A 15,276-nucleotide genomic window follows, 5' to 3' on the forward strand; every position below is an offset into this window, starting at 1 on the left:
AAAATCTCTGAATGGCAATCTTCTAGTTGCAATTAATATCTCTCACTTTACATTCCCTAAAAATATACACATAGGCAATTGCTTAAAGAGCAAAGATGTATTGAATACTTGACTTTTTACAGGCATCATTCTCCCATTTGTATTTTAATATTTTGCAAAAATTAAACTTTTTCCTAATTTGCATTGTGTAAATGTTTGTGAATTTGATGAACATCTAACTCAAAATTATTTTTCAAACATTTGCTTTGAGTCTTTTCATTCAACAAACTCTGAATAATTCAAACTCAATAGTCACCATAAATACAGCAAATAGGGCTAAATATTTGCTGAGAACAATTGTCAAATTGACTGTGTATTTAGTATCTGAAACTCAACTGCAAGAGAGTTTTATCTTTCTGTTTTGAACTTTGATACACAATTAAATTCAAATGTTTAAACAACTGCAAATTCTGTAATTGGTTTCATAATCGTCTCTTCAAATATAAATTTTAAATTTAGACATACAGCATGGTAACAGGCCATTTTGGCCCACAAGTCCGTGGCACCCATTTACACCTAATTAACCTACTCCCCAGTACATTTTGAATGGTGGAAGGAAACCAGAGCCCCACAAAGACACGGGGAGAACGTACATACAGCACAGGATTCAGACCCATCCCAATTACTGGCGCTGTAAAGGCATTGCGCTGATGCTACACCAACTGTGCCATATTGAATTAAAAAAGGCAAAGGGTGTATTTATTACTCAAGGTTCAAACTGTTTCTAGCAATAATATAGAACATCGTACAATTTCTGTTTGACCGGACATGTAATTTAATTCCAGTGTGTTGAATTAATTCTCAATAATCTCGTGTTAGATCAAAATAGAAGATTCACTTTACTATATAGGACCAAATTACGATCTAACAATTCAATATACTCTTTCAAAAGTGTTTTACTTTTAAGATTTATTTATAATTGCATTACTTAATTGACTCAAGAACTTGTAATCCCACTGAATTCATTCTAACCTTACCATATAACCATTTACGGAAACAGGCCTTACACTGATACAGATCTGCTTCAAACTGACCCAGTGTGTCAAAGTAGATGACACAATTTTCTTGTTTATTTTCATTGTGTGATGACATTTTTAATGGGTTTATTGTATTGTATATGTTGAACGTTTAGTGGGTAGGGAGGGGGGTGGGAAGGAGGGAGGGAAGGGAGGGGGGAAAAAGGGTAGAAAATGACACTGAGGGAAATGTTTGTGTGTATTTTGGTCAATATGGTTCATAGTGTGAAAAATATATTTTTTTTTAAAAAAGCAAACTTGAATTAAGGAGATGTCATAAATCTATTGGTACAGGTTTCTGGGACAGATGTTAAAACTCAAGTTTCAATGATGGGGATGTAACTCCAAAGCACAACAGATAAACTTGAAATGCAGGTAGGTCAGGAGAACAGCTCCAACTTATTCCCACAAAATAATTATCTTGGATGTTGATTAAATCAAATGTTCAACATGAATTTCATGCCAAGACGAATGGAAATATTCATCTGAACACATTGAAATTGCAGAAAAAGAGAGTTCATTAATGCACTCTTGTAACACGTGCCTGAATTACTTTTTTGTATTGCCATCGCAGGTGGTTTCCTGATCACCCTCAAACCCACCTACTCTGACAACCCTATCAACAGGACTGAGAAGATTCTGCTAATCAAGGCTATTCTAACTCGGGAAACCTCAGAAGCAAAGACACCATGACATCATCGTTTAGTTAACATGCTATGGCATCCTGCTAATGGAAACTTACACCAAGATTGGATATTGCCATTGCAATTGATTTTTTGGGGGAATATTTTATTTAAGAAAAAACAGAATGTAGGACTTAATTAATATAATAACAATTATACATTGAATTAAAAAAAAATCATAGAACGACATTCATAAAGTCCAAAAATTAAAAAGGAAAAGCGAGCTCCTCTTCTCCCAGCACCCCCTCCCCAGATTCAAAAGAAAAAGGGAACAGATAGAGGGAGGTAAAAAAAGAAAACGGAAGAAAAAAATCAACAGGAGCAAGGTTTGACATCTCAGTCACATCATTCTAAAAGTATCAAATTTCTAATAAGGAGTTTACTAAATGACAAATATCAAAATAAATTCTACAATTTGGGCACATTTGATGTTTCATGAGACCAACTGCAACTTAACTGGCAAGTCAGTTGCGTGCGATAAATGGATTATTAAATGGAGTCACAAAAATCTTACTTGCTGGATGACATCAGGATACAACATGGGCAGCCGTTCAGCTATGAGTGCGAGCCCACCCATTCCAGCAAACACTTGCAGTGGAGACTGGATCGGGTTAGTTTCAAGCAAAGATTCATCCAGGGCACTATCTAAACAATCGTCGCCAGGTTGCAACACTTCATGTTCAGGACTGCTGGTCAATCCATCTCCAAGCTCTGCAAAAATATTAAAAGATAAATTAGTCTAACAAAACATGAAAACAAAGCAATACAGGCAAGGCAACAAACAGATTGAAAATTGATCAAGAGGTGGCCGGGGAAGGTTAGAAATACCAGCAAAATTGTAAAAATCATGTAGTTCAAGAGGTATGACACAAAAATATTAAGTACATTTCTAAATCAGAAACTCAAATCAAAATCCTGAGGCAATTTTGCAATGTTCTTTATTATAGATAACAGTAGACTGAAGTTTGAGTGGGAAGCTATGTTTTTGACAACATGTTTTTAATGGTTTCAATTCCACAATATGAATTAGGGAAATACTATTCATGAAAAAATATTACATTTAAACAAATAATTTAAAACAGTTCAAGAAATCAACCATCTTTCAAGTTTTGAATATTCGAGCTTGATTCAACTAAAACTTTCCCGTAGTAACTATGCTGTATATTTACATAGGCATAATTAATTTACCATTGTCACAAAACTTGCTTGAAAAATTGTCCAATTCTTCACATTAAGAGCAATTGATCAAGTTATCACATATAATACAGAAATATCACAATTAAAGTCAAGTAACCTTTATTTATCATTCATACCATGCTCACATGGTAAAGAGGAGATAGTGTTTCTCCATAACCACAGAGCATATTTGCATAAAGATAGGTTAGAATAGAAGTTCAGCACATATAAAATATTATGACTTGGTACCCAATCCCCAAATGTTCTGGGACTTCAGGAGTCAAATGACTTGGGGAAAAAAGCTTTTGCCCAATCTGGACATAAGGGAATGAGTGCTGCAGTATCTTCTACCAGATGGCAGAAGGGAGAACAGTCTATGTGAGGGGTGTGTGGAGTCCTTCACAATGTTTATTGCCTTTCGCCTGCATCGAGTGTTGTAAATATCCTTCATGGTAGGAAGAGAGTCCAAGGGGGTGCAACTTCCAAACCAGGTGGTGATGCAGTTGCACAGGATGCTCTCAATCCATCCTCCGTAGAATGTAGTGAGAATGGAGGATGGGAGATGAACTTTCCTCAGCCTTCGCAGGAAGTAGCGGCTCTGCCTGGCTTTCTTGGCTAAGGAGTTTGTGTTAAGGGACCATATGAGATTCTCCACCAAGTGCACACCAAGGAACTTGATACTCCTGACGACCTCAACAGTGGAGCCATCAATGGTCCCCTGGCCCTCTTGAAGTCAACAACCATCTCTTTTGTTTTTTGACATTCAGATACAGGTTGTTGGCTGTGCACCAGTCCATTAGTGACTACACTTCATCTCTGTATGCTGACTTGCCATTGTTACTGATCAGACCCACAACGGTAGGGTCGTCAGTGAACTTCATGATGTGGTTCGAGCTGTATTTAACTGCAGAATCGTTGGTCAGCAGAGTGAACAGCAGTGGACTCAGCACCCAGCCCTGCGGGGCCCCCACGCTCATTGCGATGATCTTGGAGATGCTGTTACTGATCAAGACTGCCTGAGGTCTCCCCGACAGGAAGTCAAGAAGCTACTTGCAGAGGGAAGTGTTTAGACCCAGCAGTCTCAACTTCCTTATCAGGTACTGTGATATGATTATGTTGAATGCTGAGTTGAAGTCAATAAATAGCATTTGAACATGCGAATCCTTGTTTTCCAGGTGGGTGAGGGCTAGATTGCATCGTCCATAGTGCAGTTGGGTCTGTATGCAAACTGCAAGTGTCTAGTGACAGGGGCAGCAGGAGCTTGTTGTGCCCCATGACAAGGTTCTCAAAGCATTTTATGATGATGGGCATGAGTGTGACAGGGTGGTATTGAGGCAGGACACAGCCCACATCTTTGGCACGGGGACAACTGTGGCGGCTTTGAAGCATGTTAGAACCTCGGCACTTCTCAAGGAGATGCTAAAGACATCGGTGAGGACATCCCCTAGCTGAGCTACATGTTCCCTGAGCACCCTGCCAGAGATGTCATCCAGTCCAGCAGCTAAGCAGTTGACCTTGCTCTCCTTTCATGTTGGTCACTGCAAGACACAGCACCTGGTCATTTGCAGGATAGGTGGTCTTCTTCCCTTCAATGTCATTTTTTGCCTCAAAGCATGCTTAGAAATTGTTCAGTGTGTCTGGGAGGGGAGGGAGGCATCAGCAGCACAGGGAGCTGGTGTAGTCCTGTGGTAGGTGATGTCGTGCATGCCCTTCCACGTGCATCACTTGTCTTTGCTGTCCAGAAAGTGACTGCAAATGTGCTGGGCACGCGCACACTTTGCTTCCATAATGGCCTTAGACAGCTTGGTTCTTGCAATATCTCAGGCTCCCTTGTTGTCCACTCTGAAGGCAGTGTCTTTGTTCCTGAGCAGCAGGTGCACCTCCGCTATCATCCATGGCTTCTGACTGGAGTGAGTTATAATGGTCTTGGGCACAGTGATGTCGTCCAAACACTGATGTAGCTGGTCACTGATGCCGTACAATCCTCCAGATTGATGCAGTCACCACCAGTTGCTGCTTCCTTGAACACGTTCCAGTCAGCGTGCTCAAAGCAGTCTTGAAGTGCATGGGTGGCCCCCACCGGCCAGGTTGCAACCTGCTTCCAGACTCATCTGGTGAGTCTGACGAGTGGTCTGTATGCTGGGATCAGCATTACAGAGATGTGGTTTGAGTATCCGAGGTTGGATCGGGGCTCTGCCCAGTACGTGTCGGAAATTTTCGTATCCACAAGGTTCAAAGTATTCACCCCTTTCGTAGTCCATATACTGATGGAACTTGGGTAGCCTTGACTTAAGGTTCGCCTGGTTGAAATCCCCAGTGATAGTGATCATTCTGTCAGGGTGTGCGGTCTGCAGTTCATTTGTAGCCTCATAGAGTTCCCAGATTGCCTCTTTGGCATTGGCGCCAGGGAGGAATGTACGCTGTGACTATTCACCACGGTTATACGGTATACAAAATGGACTGCATCCGACCGACAAAAATTCCACCAGCTTTGAACAGTGACTGGAGACTCATTCTGAGTCCTTGCATCTTTTTGCATTGATGTAGACTCACAGGTCACCGCCACGGACTTTACCACACAAAGCAGCATCTCTGTCCAACCGAAATAAGACGAGCTCATCAGCTGAATGGCGGTGTTGGAGCTGAGCCACATTTCTGTGATGACCAAAGCACAGCAGACCCTGTACTCACGCTGTGAAGTGCTTGGAATCGGATGTCGTCCATTTTGTTCCCCAGGGAGCATACGGTGGCAAGCAGAATGGACGGGAGAGCCAGGTGGCAGGGGTTCACCTTCAGCCTAACATGTACCCCTGCACATTTACTGTGCTTTGCCCATCTCGCGCACCGCTTCCTTTATCTCCGTGACCTTGAAGTTTTTTGGCCTCATCCACCCGCCGCAGCAGCCCATGGTTGCATAGCTCAACCTGCATTCCCGGAGGTGAGTAGAAACAATTCTAAATAACTTTAAATAAAAACTATGTAACTTTTTAACAATTTAACTGTACTATTTAGCTATATTTTGCAACAAAATATAAACAAAACTACATTACCATCAACATGATTATTATTCGAACACAAAAATGTATGCACGAAGAGAGAAATACCAAGCCATGTTGGCAATGATAAGGAACTATAAATAGATAAGCAACTAGCCATGGTTTGTGGTTGAAATGGTTTATTTTTAGGATGGTGAAGGATGAGGTGGAGATGTTTATGGAGAGCAAGCAGATTGAATATTCTTGTACCAAAAGAGACTAGTCATAAAATGGCACAAAAGCAGCACTGCTGCGGATGGTGACACAGGAGGAAGTGGAACAGAGACAGTTCTTTCAGCATTTCTCTGCAGGATTCAACTGCCCGATTGTTCTGCCAGATTTTGGGGGGTACGGTTGGTGTAGTGGTTAGAACCTGATGCTGTCTGTAAGGAGTTTGTACATTCTCCCCGTGCCTATGTGGGTTTCCTCCAGGTGCTCTGGTTTCATCCCACTCTCCAATATGTGCGGGGTAGTAGGTTAATTTGAGTGTAATTGAGTGGCAGGGTTTGTCTGGCCGGTATCGGCTTCTACCACATGGCAAAAAAAATTTAATGTAAGCTCCCTGAGTTGGTTTAAACTGCCTGTAAAACAGGGCTGGCAGCAGGTTTTTTTCTTACATCAAAGACTCATGAAGTTAGCGCCTAAGGTGGTGGTACCCACTATCAGTGACCCAGACTGAGGGCAGTGGGCTCCAGGGAAGCAGCATATCTGCAAATGGCACGAGAGTGAAAGATCAACCCCACCTTGAAGTAGAAGCCGGGGGGGGGGAACCTTAGAGGGTAAGAAACTGCAGCATTTGACCAAGCTCCAGCATGGCACTCAGCAGCCAAAAGCCTTACACCTCACTCCAGGGTACCAGCTCCTAGCTTCCAGAGAACTAGGGACATGAACTGGGAATCACGTGGGTGCTGATGACAAGCAGGGTATCCCGAAGGGCCTCGGACACTAACAGCTTCTTAATCGCTTTGAGCTTTTAGAACCACAGGCCAAACAAGGAGTGCAAGTTTGATTCCTCAAGCTTGTGTACGTCGGTGGAACCGAAAGGAGAGCACACCACTAAGGAGGTTACAGGAGTGCATGTGGGCAGCATCAGAGGAGGTGGCAGAATTCATGGACACTCAGTGTCTTTAAAGGGACTCTCTTGTTTCCCTTTCTAGTCGATAATGGTGCTAGTCTAGAGGCACCTCTGTGTGCCTTTGCAGGGTAAACAAAGGAAAAGAGTCCATGTTTTGTGTAGATGACAATAAATGGCATCCTGAAACCATTGCCAGTTAAACTCCTTCAGGAATAAGATATGATTCTGGTAAAGGCAGGAGAGAGAACAGTTAGGATTTATAGCATTGATTATGCTTTTAATTTTCAGGCATGGGTTGCAAAGAAAACAGTAAAGTAGTCGGCTTCCAAAGACAAAATTAACTGTAGAATGGGATTTACACAGGACATTGTAGCAACAAAAAAAAATAAAGTGGCAGTCTGCTATTGGGGCTTGATGATGGAGCAAGCAGATAGGGGCATTTCTTCCCCTCAAATTCTACAGCAACCGTGGAACAGCTCCAGGTGAAGACTTCAGCAATTTATTACCCATTTAGTGGAAAAGATAGAAAAACTCAAAATGCAGGACCTCAGAAGTGGAACAACAAAGAGCACCTGCAATCTCCTGAGAAAGCAGAGCACCTGGAGGAAAATCACACAGACACAGTGAAAACATACAAACTCCTTAAAGGGAGTGCCAGATTCAAACCCAGGTTGCTGTCACTATAATAGCATTGCACTAACTGCTACGCTAACTGCCCTAAGGAAAATAAAATCAAGCTTTTAAACAACGAATAAAAGAAAACGCAATTGTTTGCTATGTTAATGCACCAACATAATGGAGCATCACTTTATGGAACTTGGAGCACTTTTCATCCTGCCCATTGAGGGTCTAAAGATCAAGGAAACTATATTTGAAACAATTAACTCATTAGTACAGACAAATGCATAATATCATACAGATGGAGAGCATGGGGACAGACTGCTAAGAAAGTGAAGGTCACAAAATTTGGAAAGAACACAAAATAGAAATGGGTATAATAAAACCTGATGAATGAACAGGCTATATCAATTGCTTCCAGTTATGACCATAGATAAAGTAGACTGTAAAAAAAGATAAAATAAATGAAGCTAATTTAAAACAAAAAACCTTTTTACTTTAAAATGTTGAAAATTTAAATTGTAACTTTTTACTTTAAACAGCAATCGTGTTCAGAAAAATAAATTATAATTTTGTTTCAGAAATTAAAAGCAATAGAGACCAGCTGAGAGTAGGAACCTAAAATCCCAGTCTTCACTGCACAGAACCAAGAATGTGATAAAAATGCAGTGTTTATGTTGCTCTTCAAACAATATTGGTGTTCATTTGGATTATTTTTCCAATGTATAAAGCTCCTGAGAGCACAAGTTTAAGCGACACAATCATCTGACACCAAGCCAAATTCTAAAAATATATCTGCTAAATGTAATTAGCCATCTGCATTATTTGTAAAATAAGCAATTACAGATTCATTTTGATGCACAGTAAGGAATTTAAACCAATGTCACACTATTTCCATGTTGCTCAAATACTTGTGTGATACTTTAACACCCTACTTGGGTTAGAGTAGGTTACATACAAACATTTTAAAACAGATCTTATTTAAAATACTGGTGCTCTTCCCCATGCTGGACCCAGCTCCTTAGCTTTTGAAAGAGCTTTGGAGAGTGCTCAAGAGACTTCACTAATGGATTGTTGTTTACAAAAGGCAACAGACGATAGATCTTGTTGGAGCCACAGATTGTCTGGAAAAGAACTTGCTGTTCTAAGAGGGTCATGTGGCTTTGCAAGCAGAGAGAGTCAAACAGGCTTTCTCTCAGAGAGAGAGACTTCTAAAGTGTAACAGTTAGTAACAGAAGCTGGGACAGGAACAGGACAAGCTGGCAAGCTTGTGGAAAGCCCCATTTGGAAGACAGCCTGGTCAAAGCCGATGTGGTTCATGCAAGAGGAGAAGACTGGCTGTCTAATGTTTCACTTGGAATAAGGGAAACAAAAAGGAACTCTGTGGTGACCTGAAAGAAAGAGGTTATCATCTGGAGAACCCTGAAGGGGCAAGTTTTGTCAGCAACACACTGGAGTGGCTGATGGAAGTAAATCAGTTGTGGATGTCCTGGAACAATATATCTCTCTCTGAAAATCGACAAGAACCTTCCTGAGCAGCAACCATTTACTTTTAAAGCACCAAAGCCTGGTGAACTTTATAAATTTTAAATTCTGTGCACAGTATAAGAATTGCCTGCAACTAGTAAACTTGGAGGAATGAGAAGTGAGATTGGACTGTGAACCAAATAACTTTTCTGAACTTACACACACATTACATACATGTGCACTTAGAATTAAAAGGGGGTTATGTTAGATAAGTTAAATTAAAGTGTGATTCTGTTTTCATGTTTAAAGATAATTAAAAGGAACTTTTGTTTAAGTAACCATTTGTCTTGCTGAATATCTATTGCTGCTGGGTTTATGGGTCCTCTGGGCTCATAACACTTGTAAAAAAAAAACATGAACAAAAGTAGAAAATTAAGCTCCCCACAGGCAACTTTCTGCCTCAACTGTTACCTTCCATCCTATCCACATATCCCCATCTGAACTTTGAACAAACTCAAAGATTGAGGCTCCATGAACTCTAGGGCAGATTCCCCAACTTCTGAGTGAAGAGTGAAGATTTTTCTTCCTTCTTCAGACCTAAAAGGCCTACTATACCTTGAACCCTGTTCAAGACTCTGTAGCCAAGGGAAACACCTTCCCCTTATCTACCTTCTCAAGTAGAGGAAATTTTATTCAATTCAAGATGGTCACCTCTTAATCTTTCCAATCCTAGAGAACAGATTTTTTTCTGATGTGCCAAACCAAGAACGAATCTAGTATGTCTTCACTGTACTATCTCAACAAGTATAACCTTTTTGCCAAGGATACACAACACCCCTAGCGTAGTCTCCCCAAGGTCCCATATAATTATAGTGGGACAATTTTACTGCTGCCCTCTAATCCTCTTGCAACAAATATGGCAAAGTACCAGTTCCTTTCTTACCTGCACGCTAGCTTTAAGTGACTTGAATAAAGAACACAATGTAACAATCACTCATTATTTTAGAAATACACATTTCAATAACTTCAAGTATTTCCACTATTTCATCTGACACATTTGATACCCACTTATTTTTCCTACATTCCCATGTAACCTTCCTTGGTTCCTTATCACCACTTGCATTCCCATATATTCATCAACTTAGAAAAAGGTTGTATTGATTCCCTCAGGCAAATCATTCCTATAGATCATGAATAGTTGGGGCCACGAGCACCAATCCTTGTAGTATTCCACAAATCACAGCCTGCTCACCTGAGAAGGACATTTTTATTCCAATTCTTAAATATTTACATTTTAACTACCTCTCAATTATGGTACATTACCTCCAGTTTTACACACACTAACCTAGATGGCCGAGTTCCTGGGGGCCTTCTTCTTTGAAAGTTGTCTAAAATTTCAAAAGTACTGCAGCCACTGGTTCCCTTCATCTATTACATCAGGTACAATTTCAAAAAGCTCCCACAGAATAGTGATACATGCTTTCTCTTTCATAAATCCTCATTCACTCTGTTCAGTCACAATGATTTTCTTGAGGTACATTCGACCAACCTTCACTTACAGGATACCATATCCACCTCAAATTAGATCTTGCCACCAGTGTAATTTCATTTGCTTAACCCACATTCTCTTGGATTTTATTTTTTCCTCTTTGAATTTTCCTTTAAATCATAATTTCTCCCACAAAAGTCAATGATAAACTCTGAATCTGCACATCTTCTGTAGCCATCATCCAGTAACAACTCTCTTTAATATGAATTCAACAACCAGGTGAAAAATTTCCAAAGCCTTCAAAATTTAAACTTTTATGAATTCCCTTCTTTCCCATTGTGTACGCCTCAGTGCTGAGTTTTCAAGTGCTTGGTCCCCCGCTGGCAGCTCCTGCTCTGAATTCCCACACCTGCTGCCCCTGCCTCGACGTTCTGTGCCGGCCACCCTTGTCCCGACGTCCCGAAGGGACAGGAGCCAGAGAGCGCTCCGAGGCGCCTCTCCTGCAGCTGCCCCTTTCAGGTGGATAGTGCAGCACTTTCAGGGCTGCCATCTAAATGACCATTCCACAGGTCTGCAGGCGCATTCTTGGCGGAAAATGCACCCAAAAGTGGCTTATAATGCACAATATCTGTGCATGCTTTGCTGCCTTTTGCCGACAACCCTTCAAAATGTGGTAGGTGGAAAAGTCAGAATCTTTCATACGGGTTTTAAGACTCGTCCCACCAGCCGCTGCATCCAACATATTATTCTCTGCAATTTTTGTCACCAAGATCCCACTACCAGTCACATCTTCCCTTCCCCTCTCCACAACTCCCTTGTCTACTCGTCCCTCCCCATTAATTGCCCTCCTGCCACATTCCTGTGACTGCATCAAATGCTATACCAACTCCTTCACAACCAGTGAACCTATAAGGCAAAAAACAGCCACGGACTTTATCGCAACACAAAGAAAGTAAATATGTGATCACTGTAGATGAAGAAAAAGTATATACCCTTATCTGTGCGAAGACGTTTAAATGAGTCAGTTTTTGACAATCCTTGATCACAGATTACTTTAGAGCCAAGCTTGACAGTCAAATCTATCGATTGGTAGCCTTGAGGGAGTTTGCGGTCATACAATAGTGTTAACAGCTGAGCTAATGTCACCTCTGCCGGCAGTGGTTGACCTGCAAAAGAATACAGGAGGTACTTCAGGATACTAAAAATCAATGATTAAACTTATTACAAATCTATCATTCAAAAAGAGAATTTTTTAAAATTCCATCAACATGTAACAGCTCCTAAACCAAAGGAGCTGTTACTTCACATCAAACTAAAAATCACCTTCTTTCGTTTAATGACTCTTCCAAGAAATAATGCAGCTCTCTATAACACACTAAGGTGCAAGATTGAATCCGTATATCAATAGTGGCACAAGATTCCGATTTGTAGGCTTTGAACCAATATTCGCAAGAGCATGGTCGTGTAGTGGTTATATAATGCTACTTAATAATCCACAAACCTCGAATAGCTGTGCAGAAAATGAGTTCAAATCTCACTTCACCTGTTCGAGGTTTTAATTTCAGCTTTTAAAAAAAAATCGTCAGAAAAACCCAACCAGTTCACTGCACACAGTCTGACCAAATTGTTGCTCAAGTTCCATATCTAATTACTCTTGAACATTGACCATGAAAGTGCTTAGATGGGTTCAGAATCAAAATTTATTGCCATGAGTTTGTCACAAAATTTGTTGTTTTGTGGCAGGATTACAGGTGTAAAATTGCTATAAATTACATTAAAAAAAACTGTAAAAGAAGTGAAAGTGAGGTGGTGTCTGTGGTTCATTGTCCATTCAGAAATCTGATGGCAAAGGGGAAGAAGCTGTTTCTGTACTGTTGGGTGTTCGTCCATGTACAAGGACTAGCCTAAGTGACTGCAAAGTCCTCTGTAGCCAACGTTGTGAAAATTGTATCATGGAGGAGTCAAATAATATTAACTGCTGTTAGATTTCTCCATCACCATCCCTGGATGTGCCTCTGGTCAGGTGAAGGGGAAAACATAGGATCTTTCTGAGCAGATGAAAAGACCTGTTAAATAACTTTATCTGTAATCATCTCCGCTCCATCCTCAACATTCATTGGAATGACTTCATCACCAACATAGAAGTACTCGAGATGGCAGAGTCCGCAAGCATCGAATCCATGCTGCTGAAGACCCAACTGCGCTGGGTGGGTCACGTCTCCAGAATTGAGGACCATCGCCTTCCCAAGATCGTGTTCTATGGCAAGCTCTCCACTGGCCACCGAGACAGAGGTGCACCAAAGAAGAGGTACAAGGACTGCTTAAAGAAATCTCTTGGTGCCTGCCACATTGACCACCGCCAGTGGGCTGATCTCGCCTCCAACCGTGCATCTTGGCGTCTCACAGTTCGGCGGGCAGGAACCTCCTTTGAAGAAGACCGCAGAGCCCACCTCACTGACATAAGACAAAGGAGGAAAAACCCAACACCCAACCCCCAACCAACCAATTTTCCCTTGCAACCATGCCTGCCTGTCCCGCATCGGACTTGTCAGTCACCAACGAGCCTGCAGCAGACGTAGACATACCCCTCCATAAATCTTCGTCCGCGAAGCCAAGCCAAAGAAAGAGATTCATCTTATGATTACATGCCTTCTGTCAGAATGTTATTTTATAATAATTCCTTGAGGAATCATGGAAAATTATTCCTGTTTAGCATACCCTATTGGCTAATGAAGCACAAATGCAAACCACAAGCTCTTTCACAGAAGATGGAATGTAAAGCAGCGAGTCCCACAAGCAGCTAAAATGAACATTTACTTTATATTCTCAGTATCTTCTCAACGATCTGTATAATTTTAAGCAGGTCAGAGATTACGAGGAATCACTGGTGATGCAGTCGTTTTGCAAGGAGGCTTTGAGCACTTGTGTGAGCCTTCTCGTCAATTCATCTGGTAATCTCTGCTCATAACACAACCTTGAATTCCCATGTGGTTCAAGAGTCCAGTATCAGACATATGAATGATGCGATCTACCCAACGTAGTTGATCCAGTGTAGCCTTGACCTTTGACATGGGAAAGCTCACTTCCAACTATTAATTTTCCTTTGAGGAAAGGGATGAACCTTCAAAATTCAGCAATATCTTATTTTTTTACAGCTAATTTAGTGGAAAGGCTGTGTTTATTCTCTTTGAGGGGTAGGTTGAAGGGTACCTTGAGGTTCATAATATTATGAGACACAGATGAACTACATTGTCAGAGGCTTTTTCTTTGGGCTGGGAGCCAAAAACTAGTGGCTATAGGTTTAAGGTGAGAACAAAGAAATTTAAAGGAGATCTGAGGGGCAAGCTTCCACCATGTAAAGGATTGTGATTTTACGGAATTGTAAAGGTTGCAAAATTACATTTTAATTTCATCTGTATCGACCAAAACAGCTCCAATGTCAGATTAATAATATTCCAGTAGCATTTACTTACCTAGTAAAAGCCTGTGGTACAGATGGAACACAGGGACGCTAATCGTTTTGTTAGCAGATTCTGTCGCTGAGGAAGCTGTTGCTATCTTATCAGTCATTACCCTTCCTCTCCTGGATGGAGGTCGTGGGGGTGTAGATGAAACAGCTCTCTTTGACTGGGACTTGAGGCCTGACAAATCAAAATAAAAGTTTCCATTTACTTCAAACCTAAATTTGATGGCTTGATGGAGGCTGGAGAGCATGAATTCTTTGATGAGATATGGTGTTTAAAATCAACAAAAAAATTTCACTATTTTTAAGATGACAACCTGAGCACAGATAAGCAGTACTAAAAGAGCATAATGCTTATCTACATACTGTGCACATATGGATTTTCACAATGACTGAAATCCTCAAATTAAGATTTAGATTTACCAATATACAGAACCATTCAACTCCTGTCCCCTCCACTGCAACCAAACATCAATACTTGGAAAGAAAATACTAATGAATGGCATCTAGAAACATGAAAGACTTTTTTTTAAAGTTAAAATGCTGAACCATTGCCACAAATATTCTTACTCCGAGCTTAAAGGGGCTGCTTTTCAAATATGGAGCTGTAAAACATTCACTAAATCCATTTTCGATGATAACCTGAAAATGCTTTTGAGCCATCCTTCGGTGCTAGTTTGCAGTTGCTGAAACACATTCAGACGAGAAGCAAAATTGCTGAGAGCTTAATCCAGGGACCAATTCTTATTTTTAATCTGGCTAATGCACAAGGTTGAATAGAAGGAAAACCCTGGTGAATGCAAACACACAAGTAACAGAAAAGTGGGGACTTCCTTTTATATGAAATACATTCAGTAAACAATCCAGCCTATAGCGAGCATGACCACATAATCACAACAGATTTAATATGTTCAATCAAAATGATTGCAGGCAGATAAACAGAGAACAAGCTTGTATTTCAACAAGAGAGCGAGGCAAGAATCACATTGAGACACAAAATATTTGAGACTGTTAAGTAAACTGGTCCAGAAGATGTGAAATGCTGCTCTACACTTGACTGTGGTATATTTGCTCCCAACCTTTGGTGCCCAAAATCTAACTGATGAAAAGCCCTTTCAAGAGTGGCTTTAGGAAGTGCTGGATTGATGTCCCCAAGACCAGAAAAGATGTACCACAAGTTACTACAGGAATCGAGAGAAGAGATTGCTGGGACTT

The 15,276-nt window shown here is 40.9% G+C and overlaps 1 protein-coding gene across 1 annotated transcript in view; it reads right to left on the reverse strand.

Moving 5' to 3' along the window:
- The window catches only part of birc6 (baculoviral IAP repeat containing 6), a gene marked incomplete at its 5' end in the record, with an annotated part of 290,465 nt that overhangs the window by 80,929 nt on the left and 194,260 nt on the right, over positions 1-15,276 (reverse strand). Inside the window, 3 exons of the mRNA XM_069936120.1 lie at positions 2,253-2,449; positions 11,591-11,764; positions 14,072-14,239. Coding sequence (XP_069792221.1) covers positions 2,253-2,449; positions 11,591-11,764; positions 14,072-14,239 — 539 coding nt within the window. The remainder of the gene's footprint in view (positions 1-2,252; positions 2,450-11,590; positions 11,765-14,071; positions 14,240-15,276) is intronic.

The sequence above is a fragment of the Narcine bancroftii genome, chromosome 4, assembly GCF_036971445.1.
Source record: "Narcine bancroftii isolate sNarBan1 chromosome 4, sNarBan1.hap1, whole genome shotgun sequence".
NCBI classification, from domain to species: Eukaryota; Metazoa; Chordata; class Chondrichthyes; order Torpediniformes; family Narcinidae; genus Narcine; species Narcine bancroftii.